Source organism: Ovis canadensis, chromosome 1 (assembly GCF_042477335.2).
Source record: "Ovis canadensis isolate MfBH-ARS-UI-01 breed Bighorn chromosome 1, ARS-UI_OviCan_v2, whole genome shotgun sequence".
In the NCBI taxonomy this organism is placed as follows: domain Eukaryota; kingdom Metazoa; phylum Chordata; class Mammalia; order Artiodactyla; family Bovidae; genus Ovis; species Ovis canadensis.
In genome coordinates, this window is record NC_091245.1 from 105027797 (window position 1) to 105043430 (window position 15634).

A 15634-nucleotide genomic window follows, 5' to 3' on the forward strand; every position below is an offset into this window, starting at 1 on the left:
TGCTGGACATGTCCTCATGATATAAATAGGAACTCCCCCAAGGTAGATAGCTCTCAGGGTTCCCCCCGAAGTGGGGAAGCAGGGCAAGGGGCGCATGCTCCAACCTGAACCTCCTGTCTGAAATCTGTCTGTCCTGTGCCCAAGCTGGAGCCTGACCCAGGGACAGGCATCCCGCGTGTCCTGGTGCTTTAAGAAGGCAGGTGGGCAAAGGGGCTCCGAGCTCCCTGCCACTTTGTTCCAACACCAGAAGCATTTGCAACATCTAAGCTCACGTGCACCGCTTCTCTCAGCAACCAAATGGCCCTCTCCACCTTTCCAGATCCAAAGCATTGGCCCCTTCTCAGGAGGCACCCCTCATCATTTTTCTGTTTTTGAAAGGAGCTATTAGTTTGCACTGTGGTTTTGGTGGCCTTGAATCCCTTGTAGAATGAGCACAGAGGCTGTGAAGCACCCTACACATCTATTCCCCTCCGTTCTAGGTGTGCAAAGAGCATGTCTTTCCCACTCTGCCCCTGCTGACCTGTGGCAGTGCTGGCCCCTGGCCCTCCTTGTCCAGCCCTATCATGCCCTAAAACCAAAGCCCCAGGCTCTCCCTCGGTCTGCTGGTCTTGGTGGGATCCCAATCACTGTCTCCCCCGTGCTCTTGTAGAATGACGTTAGTACCAATGACCAGACTCCAGCAAGGCTGGGCCTTGCCCCTCCCCAGCCGCCCAAGGAGCAGAAGCAGCTTTGACTAAACAGAGTGGCAGAGGACCAAGAGGTTAAGAACAGCCCCAAACTTTAGCTCCCTGAGGAAGTGCCATCCTCTCCTCTGGGTGGGCCAGGTCTAAATGCTTTGCTGGAACTAAACCAAGATGGAAAAAATAAGTTAGGATCTGATTAATGTTCCGGATTGAAAGGAGACCTTCGGGCAGTGGAGCTGAGTGACACGGCAGGACAGGGCAGCCGCAGATCTTTCAGGGAACGTTGCACTCCGACTAAGGAAGTCCTTATTCTGCAGCTTGCTAAGAACAGTGTGGGCCGTTTTAAGGCTCCCCCTGGAGAGACCCGCATGCTACAAAGAACTGTTACTGGAGACCAGAGCAGCGTAAGGAGGAGGGCCAAGGACGACTAGGGTACATCTCTCCTTAGGACAGGATGCAGGTCCAGCCTCTGGGTTAAATGCAGCCTCCTTCGGGAAACCTTTAGACCTTAAGTCATCAGGTAATTAAAGTGGGATCAGTGGCTTCCAGAACATGGATCTACATAAAAGTGAGGGGAACAAGAATACACAAATAGTTAAGGGCTTTAAACCCTCACAACTGAAGAAAGGACACAAACTGTAAAGGTACCCCACTGACTTCAGGGAGTATAAATCATAGCCAATCTCCAAATCGCCCCTAAAATTTCTCCCACCAAACTGCCATCCCCACCCTCCACCACGACTAAAGCACAAGCCACAGGAAAGTTTAGAAACCATTCCTTTCTTTATTAAACATAGCTTGCAAGTGATAAATATTACAAAGTTTTTTTTTCTTTTAATCCTTTCTCCAAAAATTAGCTTATTATTTGAATCTGTCACCGCTGAAATGCTCAGCAGCATCTGAAACAGATGGGAGTGTATTTGCCTTTTTGAAAACCAGTTTCTATTGGTCTTAGTTTTTTCATTTTAATTCCCAAACACAATGCAGAAAATCAGAATGAGTTTTTTTTTTTTTTAAAAAAAGGAAACTTAAAAGAGTTGTGCAAAAGGGTCTTGTTTCCCTCCCACCCACCCCATTCAGAGAAGGCCATTCCCCATCCCACCTCCCTGCTCCCCACCCCCCACCACCAATCTATCCTTCCACCTTCACCAGGGCTTCACCCACCATCCTATATCCTCTCCAGGCTTTACCAGCCAAGAACCTACAGTGGGAGTACTCAGCCCAGGCTGTGGGGAAACTGGGCCCCTGAAGGAAATAGCTGTTGAGAGCTGCCTTTAACGGGGTTCAGATGAGATCTGAGGGAAGGAGACAAGATGTGGACTATATCTGAGCTCTCCAACCAAGAAATGGGGGAAAGATCTGCATTCTGTAGCTCACAAAGGGTGTGAGTGACCACCAACCTGGAGTATTCATTGGTCAACCACCCTTGAGGGCAGTTGCTTGTGAGGTGGGGCTTGGGGCCTGGTTCCTGCCCTTGGGTGGCTAGAGGCATGAGGGCAAAGATGTCCCAGATTTAACTGAAGTTCTAAACATCACTCTGCTGCCTTTCCTAAACCAAAAGGAACAGCAGGGGCCTGGCAGCTCTCCACAGGCACTGTCACACATATACCCACTTCAGTACTAGCCACTTTGGTTTCCTCCCCTCAATTGTTTTGTTTTCAGTTGGGGAAGAAAGCTTTACAAACTTCGTGGTGGCTAGAGGATCTCCCCTGCCTGCCATCACTTCACAAATAAAACTGAGACCCCGAAAATTAGCTCTATCAAAGGTCACATAACAAGTCAGCAGGAAAGCTCGAGACTAAACCCCAGGTCTCCAGACTCTGCCACCATCCCACCTCCTTTGTGCTGTGGTTCTCTCTATTCTCTACAGTCTGGTCTCGGAGTCTTGCAGTAACCCAGCCTCACCCCAATTTGCAAAGCCTAAAACTGTGCACAGATGGATATGGCTCTCCCCTAAGGGAGACTTTCTTAGGATGACTTATTTAAATTATTTCTATCATCTCCTGACAATACACCCTCAAAGGCCCATGAAACTAGGTTCTTTTTTGGGGGTGGGGAAATCCCTTGCATAAGAAAGCTTGACACTGAATTTTGTTATATAGGTATATTGTATATATGCTGATGCAATCAGAGAAAAAAAACAGTGCAAATACAATTACAATTCATAATAATACTTGGTTTCAATGCCCCCGGGAACTGCCCCATTCCTCGGCTACCTCCCAACCCCCAGCACTTCCCCACAGTCTCAACCTAATGCTGGGGGGCAGGGAGGGTGGGCAGGTTAGGGTAGGGAGTGGGCTCTGCCAAGGCAGTGCTGGTGACCCGGAGGGACTACTCCAGGGTGGGGAGGCAAGGCACAAATTAGGGGTGGGTGGTGGGGGAGGTGGCATCTCTAAGGAGGGATGGGGTTGGAGCAGCTGCCAGTCTCAGTGTGCTGGGCCCGGCCCACTCCCCTCCCCACCCTCCACAGCCCTGCCTCCCGACCCCCGCCCCTTCCCCAGAAACCCTTTTGCACGGATCATACACAAACGGGCACATTACAAAATGACATAACACGGTTTCACAATATCCATGGCTAGGGCTTTTTTTTCTCTTTTTCAGTTTTTTTTTTTTCTACACAATGTACAATTCCTTTTAAATGGATCAAGAAATAGCTTATATACACGAATGAGTCCTTGTTATAACATCTCGGCAGCAAATATCATAAGCTAATGAAGGTCTTGTTGGAGGGGAAGGGAGCCTAGGACTGGGGTGGGGGTAGGGGGTGTGGAGAGAAGGTTATGCCTTCTGGAGAAGTGGGGAGAAAAGGGAGAGGTTAGGGAAAAGGAACAAAAGTAAAATATCAAGAAGCATCTTTACAAAGCAGTTCTATAGCTAATTCCTTTTAAAGGGGAAAGGAAAGGTAACCAAAGCAGGAAAACATTTATCTCTGTGTCTTAAAAAAAAATTGTCTACCATACATACATCCAAAAAATGTGGAAAAAATACTTATTCCAGGGATGAAAGAAGTCCAGATGCTGTGGTCAAATGACAAAAAGAAAAAGAAAAAGAAAAAAAAAAAGACAAATAAGGACCTCTGTCCCTCAGTTTTACCAAAGCCTTACTGCTCATTCACCCGTATCAGGCTTAGAGAGAGTAAGCCACTGTCCATAAACTACTACTTTTAAAGCCTCTGGTGATGGAGGAAGCCAGGCAAAACTGGTGGGATCCTCACTCTAGTATCACCCTGAGCTTCAGGGCTCCAGGGGTGAAGGATAACTCTGTACAGAGGGTCTTTCTAAACCCTATCTTTAGGGCATGAGGTTTAGTGTCTATGGGGCCCAAGGCCTGGGGATGGACAGCAATAGACTTGGAGGGACACAAGGCAATCAGTGATGAAAAAGGAGAGAAATGAGGAAGACAGAGGATGGGGGAGGAGGAGGAAAAGGGAGGAGGTGGAAGGCTAATACTTTACCATGATTAGAGGAACCTCACCCCCATCACTAATCCCTGGGAAGGGTATGAAAATGGGGATAAGAGGGGGTAAGAAATCAAACCTCAGCGATTGAGCAAAGGGTCACGGAGCTATACTAGTCAACAAGCAGCCTCTATGTAACTGACCCTGAGGGGATAAAAACAGGGAAGACTCCACCCTCTCCCCTATCGCCTCAGCACCTTGGCAGGCACGTGACTACAGGCTTTCCTTCCCCATCATCCCCTGTCTCTACACATCTTACTTCCAAACCCCATTCAAAGGTGGCCTGGCTCCCAGGGAAGGGATTCAGCTCAGGGCAGGGACAGCCCCCAGCCAGACGGTATTGCACATTCTCTGTTCCTTACTTTTAATCTCAACTGACAAACTTGGGCACCTCGTACCTCTGAGCACCTCTGAGCTGGGGGAGGGGAGACATAACAGAAATGGCACTTCATCATGGGGCGGGGGGTGGGGGGGGAGGCTAGACAGACATGCCACAAGGCAAGATGACTTGCAGGGAAAATATTTTTTAAAAAGCTTCCAATTTCGTGGAAGAGAGAAAAGCAAAACCAAACGATTTATCCAGTGCTTTCAAAGCACAGAGGGCAAAGGAAAGATGTAAGAATATATCTTTATATATATATATATAATTTTAAAATAATCCCAGACCCAGTTCCACTAACCCCCCTCCCTCTCCCACCACTTAGTCAGGGGTTCCACATTCCCCAGAAAAATACTCGAAACAACCCCATCACTACCTGTTACTAGCGTCTAGCTTCCAGATCATTTCACCACTGGGGAGCCCAGACACAGGCTGCATCTCTGCTCCTTTATTAAGTGCTCAATGAATTGGGGGAAAGGGAGGAAAGAAAAAAAGCCAGGAAGGCCCGTAGGGCCAGTATAATCACCCACAGTGGCTCTGGAGTATGGGGAGTAGAGGCCAGTGTGGGGGGAACTGAGCCTGATTCCAGCTCCTCCTATCCCCTCCCCAAACTTTATGGGGAGGATGTGCAGTTTGTGTGTGTGTTCATTTTAAAAGTGCCTTCTTACTTTAAAAAATTATTTAATTTTAAAAAATAAAAATGGGGGAACCTCTCCAGGTGGCTTTCAAGGGCAAAACGTTACACTCCTCTTCACACTTCTCTGCTGAGAGTATCCCTTCCTCAAACTCTGACAGCTTTTATTAGAGCTGGAGAGGCAGGTGGACATCCACTATGAAGCGAGCAGAAGCCCCTACCTTTAATGGGCTTCCCTTACCTCAAAAACGGCCTGGCCCCTTCCCCCGTCCCCCACGGTGTGGGCAAATGGGATGCTCATCTCCCCAATCCCCAGAACAGCAACATTGCACAATTCAATTCATTCTCTACATTAGTAGCACTTAAGAAAAGAATAAAAACAAACAAGAAAGCAAAATTTATAGAATTCTGGGGAGAAACAAGACAACTACTACTTTTATAGCACAGGTCCAGGATTGGTTTTGACATGAACTGTTCAGCTGTGAGCGGTCAGCTCTGCAGTTAGCGCAGCAGGGCCAGGTAGGGCTCCAACCTGATTAGGTGCCCTCACCCTCACCTCCTGGCACTCAGAAGGTAGAGACAAACAGAAAGTCGCAACTGTTGGGAGGGAAACCCCTCTTTCTTTCTTCCTCTATTTCCTCCCTTTGACATTTCACTCACTCATGCCCATCCAACTTCCAGGACACCCAGCAAAGTCAGGCTGGGAGCAGCCACTCTATATTACAGATGGGGCTATGGTTACTGAGGGCAGATTAGGATTTTTTAAAAAAGAAAAGAAAGGAGATGGGGATGGGGGAGAACTTTACAAAAAAATAAGATGAAATAACCTGGGGCTAGTTGGCCTGGAATTGTCTTCTGCGTCTCCACTGGGGTCAGGAGGCCAATCTCATTCGCCCAGCATCCAGAAGGCTAGGGCGTGGTCTCAGTCCTCCTTGGCTCAACTTATGTTCACTGTCATGCCCCTTTCTCTCTCTTCTCTATGGGTCACTTTGAGAGTGGTTACGTTTTAAAGCTTCTCCTTCCAGGCTCTTTCCCCTCCTTCTTAGAGCCCAACTTCAATACTCAACACTGCCTTCTGAACTGTCCAGCTCAGAGACACCCCACAACTGGTGTGCTATCCTCCTTGTTTGATGCCACCACCTCCCCCCAAACCCTGGGTTAAGTGCATTAAAAACTTTTGCCCCTAACACTCCCAGTCACGTCCTACTTGGCAGCTGGGGACCCTACTGCAATGCTCCTATCACTTAATTGAATGTCATTTGTGTTTACAAAAAAGAAAAAAGACAAAAGAAAAGAGAAAAAAAATACTGGGTGAAAATAAAAAGGTTTAACCGTCCACTGAACAAAGGGAGGACACACAACATCATTAAAAATGATAATAATAATTAAAGCATAAAAACAAACTTTAGAAACACACATCAAAGGGCTTAGATTTCTCCCCAGGACCTCATTCTGACCTCTATCAGAGGCAGAGATCCACCTCGCTATTAAAACTGAAGAGAGAAAGTGACGGAACAGATCGCAGCAGTGTAAAATAAAGGGGAGGTGGTGGGGCAGGGCGTGTGTTTTCTTGTTGATTCCTACTTTTTGTCTTCTGTTTTTCTGTTTTGTTTTCCGTGTATGGTAGGCACCAGTACAGGCACTGCATGCGACGGAAGTTGGGGACAATGGGAGAGGAGAGGGGTAAAGGATTCAAGGTTGGGGCAGTGTAAGTGGAACAGGCGTTATTTCTGTCCACTGATGGACTGCGATATAGACCGGGGAGGGATCATGTCTAAAAGGTATTCCCGCTGTCGGTCTGCCAGACTGGGGGCTTTGTGTCCTCCGATACCAGTGTTCAAGTATGCAATGTTGACACCTAGACCCAGGAGACAAAAGCGGAGGGCAGGTATTAAAAGAGGAAATGATACCTTCTTCCGCAACGCCCACAAGCTGCAGTCTTGGAGATGCAGAGGTAACATTAGAAGTTGTCTACATCAGTCCAGACTCAGTTAAGCTTTATTTCAGTAGCAACTTACCCACCCTGCTCCCAAGCTTTAGGCAGAGAGGCCTTCCCCAAACTTCAAACCTACCAGACTAATCAACATGGTCTTGATGGTATAGAAGAGTCAAAGAAAATGGTGGTGAGAGGAAACTAATCAAGACAAAGAGAGGGGAATTATTGAATCAGCTTTGGTTTGGGGGCTGCTGACCTTGAAGAAACTTGCCTAGGTCACTCAACCAGGATCAGGACAGTTAACCCTGCTATTCTGGCCAAAAGAGATAAATAACCACATGCCCACCAAAAGGGCACACTAGAGAGGACTATGTCATTTTCACCACCAAAACCTTAGCGTACTGTGCCTGGCATGTAATATGGATTCAGCAAACATTTGACGAATAACAAGAGTGAAGGGAGGAGGGCCTAAAGAAAGAGCAGAAAACAAAAGACAGAACAATCACCCAAAGGAACTGCTAAAGAACTGCAAACTAGCTAGTCAATTCCCGAGAAAAGTTCTCAGATCAGCCCTTCTTACCTGGCATACCAAGGAGGCCCCCCGGCACAGACAGCTGGGGTGCCTGTGCAAAGTTGGAAAGCATGGAACGGGCAGATGTGGGTATACCACGCTGGAGGCTGCTTTGGGGCTGCGGAGCCTGCAATGATGAGGAGATGAGCAATCATAACTTTGCCACAATGGAAGGTGTAAGGGGGAGCAAAGAATAGGAGTACAGAAGAGCAATATGATTTTCCACAGAACAAAGGACGAACTGGAATAAATGACTGACAAAACCTCAAGAGAAATCCTCACCTGCCGAAGCGTATGATGTCTCATTATGGTCTCTTGTTTACTGACACTGGACACAGCTGGAGCCGTAGTGGGGGAGAGGGCTGCCTGCTGCTGTAATCGCTGTTCAATTTCCTGTTGGGAGTCATCAGGTAAGTTGGACAGGACAGCACCCAATTTCCTAACCAAAAAACCTAGAGGTCTTCTTATCTCTAACGGTGCCAGCTAGCTGGAGGGATACGGAAAAGGCAAAAGAGTCTGGTGGGGTAGTTGCAGTAGGATCTCTGGGTATAGCAACCTCAATGCTTCAATGCTTAAGGAGTCCCTCTCTCCAGGAAAGCTGGCTCTCAGAAGCTGGCTGGAGAGCTAGGTGGTGGTGATGAGCCGACTAATGTAAGTAATTAAGGCCGATGAGAGTTAGTGAAGTTTTATTTTTGACTCCTGTCTACCCATTTTCCAGAAGACCCATGATGCTACCCAGAGGGGTCTGATGGGCGGTGGGGCAGAAAATAATCTGAGCTTCCCAATACCTCTTCCCTGCTCCAAGATATTCTCATTCTATTAATACTGTATGAAGAATTCACACACACTAGCAATCACTAATCTTCACTGGGCTACTTTATAATTTACCCTTCCCTTTGTCATTTCTTTGTCAAATATGGACTGCAGATAATTACTTCTCTAAAAGAAAGTTCTAGTACAAATATAAATCCTTTTTACCAAAATCCATTTGTTTGAGGAAATGAAGTCAATAATAGAGGAATTTCCTCAGTGCTATCAGGGAAAGCCAAGATTCTCAGCCTTTTGTCCCTTTCCCTTAACCTCAGACATCACGTGTCATTAAACTCTTACTCAATCAGTAGTCACATGGAAGTGGGAGAGGCAGAATGGTAAGAAGGGTATTAAGGGAACTCAGGTCTCTAGGTTCAAGGAACTTCGCTTCAGAACCAAGATCACCTGGACTGTAGTGTTCACACAGACAACTCCTCTAAACTAGAAAGAACTGCCTTTTAGTAAAATCCAACCTGGACAGGTGGCTGGTGAGAAGTCAGAATTCTTACCTGTTCCTGCTGTAGGGCTTTAACAAAAGCATTTTTCAGCCGGTTGGTGTGTTCTGCCTTTAGAGCCTTCTTCTGGTTGGAGGTCATACACTGCTCACATAGAATCTTACCATTCTTCTCCTGCTTCCAGTGAGGGGTGAAGTCTGTGCGGCACTGGGCACAAACAAAGGGTTCGACCCGCAGAAGAGAGGCACAGCTTTTCCCTAGATGCCAACAAAAAGAATAATCAGTGGTTTCACATTTCCTCTCCATCTCCTGTTTCTCTTCATCAGATGAATCTTTTTCCAGGAGTTTACTCTGCTGAATTAAAAAAGTGACTCTGAAATTTATAAAATATTTACATTTCATTTGATTACAAAGTATCACTTTAGGGAATTAGATAGTACCATCAGTTCATGGGGTTGCAAGGAGTTGGACACGACTGAGTGACTGAACTGAACTAACTGATCCCTATTTACAAATGAGGAAACTAAGTCTAAGAAACACAGCTTCAAATGACAAAACTGGGATGATAAAAACTCAAGTTTTCTGATTTCCTATTATGCAATATTGAAAAGAAAATGTGTGTCAGAGTCAAAGCTCCAGCCCACACACTGCAAATAGAGAGCAACCCCTGCGTGCTGCCACTAGACACAGGCCCTATGCAGCAATGAAGAGCCAGTGTGGCCGAAAATAGATAATTTTTAAAAAGAGCTAAATGATATGCTGGAAAAAAAACCCGACAAGCTATATAAAATACACAATAAAAATATTAGGCCTACAACATACAGACACACAAAAAGCTTTTTGATATGCTGTTTCTAAACAGCCTCTGAATAAAGGATGGGAGTGGTTTGGTAAAAGTCAGAGAGAGGTTATTTAATATTACACAGTACTATGTGATACTCTGTCCATATTAATCAGGTTTGGCAACTTACTGCTTAGATAAAAAGACTGGCCAACAAACAGCCTTACCTTGGCTGTCGATGACACTCTGTACGACTTCCTCCAAGCCTACCATGTAGATGAACTCGCTATTGGCTGCACTAGGCAGGAAGTGAAGCAAGGGAGCAGGTGGTTTAGGGGGTGGAATCTCCAAGAGTGTCTTTTCCAGCTGTTTGCGAAGAGCCAATTTGGCTGCAGCCTGTGAGTTGGCGGCATCTGTCATGGCGCTGGGGCTAGGGAGTGGTGAGGACACTCTGTTCACGGTCCCTGGCTGGATATGGGAGGCAAGATTCATATAGATGGCAGAGGATGTTGTGCGCTGACAGGGAACAGAAGAACTTGACTGCTGAAACAGATTGAGTGTATGGGTCAGTGATGATATGTGGGAGAAAGCACCGATTTTTACTTTTGTGGCAAAGAACATTATCTGATCCTAGTCTGACCTACACAGCTTCCCCCAAACTCAGAAAATGACATGAGGTGTCCAACTTCTCCACTGAAAAAGGATTTTGGCACACAGGAAAGGAGAATGACAGTGGCTATGAACTAAAACTGCAAAGATTCAGGATTCTTTGTCTTACATCCTTTATGCTTCTTATTCCTTAGCTTCCCTCTAGCTTTCTTCTAGACATATTTTAGCTTATTGCTGCTCATAACCCTTCTTCTCTGCATATAACCCTTCTTCTCTGCTACTATATTCACGTGGGCTTCCCAGGGGCTCAGTGGTCAAGAATCCACCTGCCAATGTAGGAGATGGAGGAGACTTGAGTTTGATCCCTGGGTTGGGAAGATCCCCTGGAGGAGTAAATGGCAACCCACTCCAGTATTCTTACCTGGGAAACTCCATGGACAGATGAGCCTGGTGGGCTATAGTCCATGGGGTTGCGAAGAGTCAGACACAACTTAGTGACTAAGCACACACATGCTATATTCATACAATTCCTCATGATTTAACTTTTGGGACCACTGTCAACCCACCAAAATTTCCTTTGTTGTCCTAGTCCAAAAAGTTAAAATGTATGACTTTTTCAACAGGGAAAGCAAATAAAAGATTTTTCTGTTTCTATATTAGGGTTCCCTCTTACCGGTTGGTAATTGATGGTGGGATTCATATTGGGTGTTGTGGTGCGTACAAGGCCAGGCTTAGGTGGGCCCCGCTGACCCTGTAGCTGGGCTGGGTTTGGCGCAATCACACGTTGAGACATTAACATGTGTGGGAGGGTGGTATTGGTCGCTGAACGGATGACACTGTGACCCTGAAGTGTGAAAAGATACAGTCATAGGTGGCAAAATGCCTCACAAATGCCAAACAGAAAACACTGTCTATAATATGTATCTAAGTAGAAACATAGTCAGACTTGGTAATTCTGTCTAATGATCTATGGGATAAATCTTCCATCACTGTAAAACTTGATTAGTACTTAGGAATTCCCTGGTTTTTTGGTATAAACTATCTTAACCCTCTATGGAAAAGGGCTAAGAAGTAGAAAGACTACAGTGGGAAGATTAGTTACTCATCCTTCTACTGCAGACTGAATCACGCCATTAAGGACCAACAGGACTATTGATAATAATGACATGTCTATCGAGGCCAGGTTCTTTCTGTGATCTTCACAAAAGCCCCGGAACCGAGATAGGATAACAGAGTTCCCTGAAACTAAGATCACACTATGGGTAACATACCTGTAATGTTCTCAAATTCTGTTCAACCCCTTGGGCCCCAGGCCGGGAGGGAAGCTTGGACAGGCCTTGCTGTCCCACATGGGCAGGAGATGGCTGAACAATAGATGCTGCATTCTGTACAACTGGAGTCTGGGAGAGAGGAGAAAATGAGACAGTGGAAAGGGCTAGTAATCAGAGGTAGAAATCTGTACACTTCTAGACTTTCAAAACTCCTTGTCAGTCTGAAGCTCCTGTTGACCAGAAGGGAAAATGAAAAAACAGAACCACAGTTTTCTTGATTAAGGCCCCAAATAAAAAAATAACACTATTCCTAGAGACTAAAACCCAGGGGACCAGAGAAGAATGAGGCACCCTGCTGAATCTAGCTGGGGCGGCCCTTTCTCGGTTTCCTTGCTTTCTGCTAGTCCTCTGTCTCTTGGGCACAGTACCTTCTGGACCACGTTCTCTTTCTGCAGCTGACTCTGTCTCAGTTTCTTTAACAGCACCAGTCGGGCTTCTTCCAATCGCAGCTCATCTCTCAGCTGCTTGATGAGTTGCTGCCGTTCTTCAATGCCTTTCCCCTGAGGAAACATGGAGACTATCAGCTATAGCAGCAGTTACTCAGAGTTCATTCCTGCAAGATGATCTATTGTTTTAGGTCGAAAACCTTCATCTTCCACAAGAAGCACAGGTGCAATGGAATTGTTACCTTTGTGTTCCTAGCACATAGTCTGGCACAGTGCCTGGTATTCGTTAGGTATTCAAAAATAGCTTACAGAATGAAAGAAGAGATCATATATAAATGCTAACCAGATTCCTAGCAGAAGAATGGCCAAAGGGAGATATTGCTTTCCTTGAAAATAATGTTCCTTAATCTTTTAAACCCATGTTTCCTCCAGAAATACATAAAAACTTAGGAATTCCCCCATGTTCGGAGACCCAGGATACAGTATAAAAGGTATTTCTAGCTAAGAATTGAGTTTACATGATCTGAATTATGAAGTTTTCATTTTCCAAAGATAAACTACACTTTTTCAAACTTTCTTCTCCACTTGTAGTTATTTAGATCCAAAAAGTAAACACTAAAAAAAACCCCAGAAATGGGACTCTCAGGGAATTAAAAAGAAGAGTAGAAGCAAGAAATGATGAAAGGAATCTTTTTTTTTACCTTAAACATCTCTAGGTTGGCTGCTTTGAGTCTTTCTTCCATTCGGGAGCTGGAACGGGGGCTGGAAGCCTCATTATCAGACAAAACAATGATGTCTGGGGAGGGAGTTAGTCTTCCTCGGTCTGGTTCACTGGACAAGAAAAGGAAAAATTAAGGTATTTCCAACAAAGTTCATAGAAAAGTTAAGAAAACTTTTCTACACTGAACAAAGAAATCCAAGGAAACTTAAATCTATTCTGATTCACCCAGGGAAGACAGAGACATCCAAATCAAAGGATAAAGAAGAAACCAAAATGGAAGTGTTGACAAAACCACAGCAGAAGAACTTTTCCCATCTAAATTCCTTATAGAGGATCCAGACACAAAGACACTGAATGGGTTTAGGAATGAAAGTAAGAGATAAGTGGTTTTATCATACCAATTTTAATAAAAATTCCAAGTGCTTTCCTTATATCTCAGTCTCCTTTTGGCTTGTCTTGAGGTTCAAGAAGGAAATGGTTAGCCTGACAGGGGAAGAAAGGCAAAGGCAGTAGAGCCTACTTGTCCACCCCAGGTACAAAGAACACGTTGCTAAGGGGGCATTGTATCAGTATGATAATACTGATAAGAACATGATCCTGGCTATCTGAAGATTTACAAGAAAGGAGGTTATGTGGCAACTCCAGTGAAGTCTATCCTGTCATGGGTTTAGGCCAAAAGAAGGTACTGTTGTCAATGGCTTGAGAGAATGGACAGTGCTAAGTATAATGTCTACAGCCTTCTGGAGGACTGAAACTCCACAATTAAATGTATGGGTCTTGCACCTACTTGCAAGTTCTACTTACCATCTTCCCTCAGGGAAAAAACTGTCTAGAAATGACTCTGAAATCTAAACCTTTCACACTGGCTATGCCCTATGGCCAATTCTAGTTATTAGACAACTTTAGTTTTGATCTTTCTGGGGCTAGTCTTAAAAAGCATCTTGTCCCTCTAAAATAAAAAATGGCACTCACTTTTTAACACCTAGATAACAAGAATCCTGCAAATTCTAACTGCCTGAGGTTCCCAAGTCAATGACCATATCCTATAATTCTCTCTTGATTTCTTAACTCAGATAACTTCACTGACTACTTTTTTGAAATCTACAGTGTAGTCAGGAGTATGTAGGTCTAAAACAATGTATTCTTAGGTCTTACTTAAACTTGTAACTCAAACCTTTTATAACTACAGATCTTTAGTCCTGAGAGCCTCTTGACCATTTCTCAGGGGTTCTTGTCTCAGATGCCATTGGGACTTGGATGCCTTTTGAACAAGGCACCTTGGATGGTTGGGATAGGCATTCAATTCCTCAACAGGGTAAAACTGAGGTTAACAAAACAAGCAAGCTTAGCTGAGGAAATAAATTAGGAAGACAGTGATAATAATAACTATCTTGGGGATTACTAAATTTGCCTGTATCACTTTATAACCACTGGTCACAGACACAAGCTGAAAATGTAGGGTTACAGAAAAAAGAAGTCACTAAAGGGAGAAAAGAACATTTTATACTCTAACCTCCAGTTCCTGGAGTAATGGTCAGGCCTAAACATACGGCATTTTTATTTATCGTTTCTATATTCCTTCATGCCCCACTCCCATCCCTAACGTAAGTAAACAACTTTGAGGTCTGGTAGATTTCTTTCTTCTACATGATTCCCCAATGTCTGCATCAACAGTCAGAAGCTCTTTCCATCCTGGCCCGGCTGGATACATACTTCACAAATTGTTTCTAACCTAAGGAATTCTCCTTGCTCAAATGAGTGGCACCTATCACTTAAGGACTACCCAGCACCAGAACAAGCAGAGACGTTACAGTATGGAGATTTGGGAATTGAGCGACACCTATCAGGAAGTTGTATCTGAGAAAACCCTAAATGATACTTCATTCCCAAATATAACTGACTCATAGTACACGGATAGCACAGGTAAGGAAAAGCCCAAGTCAAGTTTCATTCCTCAATTTGTTTTTTTTTTTTTCACTTTTGACCTGGAACTCTGGCTTTTTATTACACTTTTCTGGGGCCAGAAGTTATTTTGCTACTTTCCCAAACATACATATGATTTACAATACTTGCTGTTCCTAAGTATGCTGCTGCTGCTAAGTCACTTCAGTTGTGTCCGAGACTGTGTGACCCCACAGACGGCAGCCCACCAGGCTCCCCCGTCCTTGGGATTCTCCAGCCAACAACATTGGAGTGGGTTGCCATTTCCTTCTCCAATGCATGAAAGTGAAAAGTGAAAATGAAGTCGCTCAGTTGTGTCCAACTCTTCGCAACCCCATGGACTGTAGCCTACCAGGCTCCTCTGTCCGTGGGATTTTCCAGGCAAGAGTACTGGAGTGGGATGCCATCGCCTTCTCCATCTTAAGTATGAAACCCTACCAATTAGATATTATTGAAAGCCAGACGTGCTGCTGTTATCACTTTGTAACTCAACTGGCAGATTCCCAGAAACTATAAAATTCCGAATCTTTATCCAGGTAATAAAAACAAAACCAGAACTGCCATGTCTCGATAGCATTCCAAAACCTAAGCAGTGCTGGTTTCATGCATATCTTATTTCACGGATACCATAACTTGCATAATTGATTGCAAAAAAAAAGATATTTAGACAATTATGATATGGCTATCGTTTCAAGAGCCCTTCCTTCTTTTTGCCTTTAAAGTCCCTCCTCCTTTTATTCACATCAAAGAAACCATTGTTCTCCATGGTGAGCAATCTATCAATCTTATTTCTTCTTACAAAAAGCTTGAGGCTAAATGGAAATAGCTGTCAGTGTATCTGGTCTGGTGAAAGGAAGAAGAGCGACAGGGCAGACAGGGCCTATTTTTTTCATGCAGAATGGGGATCTAGATGGTTTACATCAAGCCTCTTTTCCTAGAG

General features: G+C 44.8%; 1 protein-coding gene across 8 annotated transcripts in view; it reads right to left on the reverse strand.

The window, feature by feature from the left end:
• Positions 1 to 4952: 4952 nt before the first annotated feature.
• GATAD2B (GATA zinc finger domain containing 2B) overlaps positions 4953 to 15634 on the reverse strand; it is a 76393-nt gene continuing 65711 nt past the window's right edge. For 4 of the 8 annotated variants that reach the window (XM_069542883.1, XM_069542846.1, XM_069542900.1 and 1 more), the window contains 9 exons: positions 12734 to 12863; positions 12015 to 12146; positions 11587 to 11715; positions 10989 to 11159; positions 9934 to 10246; positions 8980 to 9182; positions 7943 to 8053; positions 7670 to 7787; positions 4953 to 7011 (listed from right to left, as the gene is read on the reverse strand). In XM_069542883.1, coding sequence (XP_069398984.1) covers positions 6878 to 7011; positions 7670 to 7787; positions 7943 to 8053; positions 8980 to 9182; positions 9934 to 10246; positions 10989 to 11159; positions 11587 to 11715; positions 12015 to 12146; positions 12734 to 12863 — 1441 coding nt within the window. In that variant the 3' untranslated portion in view covers positions 4953 to 6877. Of the gene's footprint in view, positions 7012 to 7669; positions 7788 to 7942; positions 8054 to 8979; positions 9183 to 9933; positions 10250 to 10988; positions 11160 to 11586; positions 11716 to 12014; positions 12147 to 12733; positions 12864 to 15634 lie in introns of all 8 variants that reach the window. The other 4 variants (XM_069542857.1, XM_069542836.1, XM_069542874.1 and 1 more) reach the window with 1 other exon arrangement.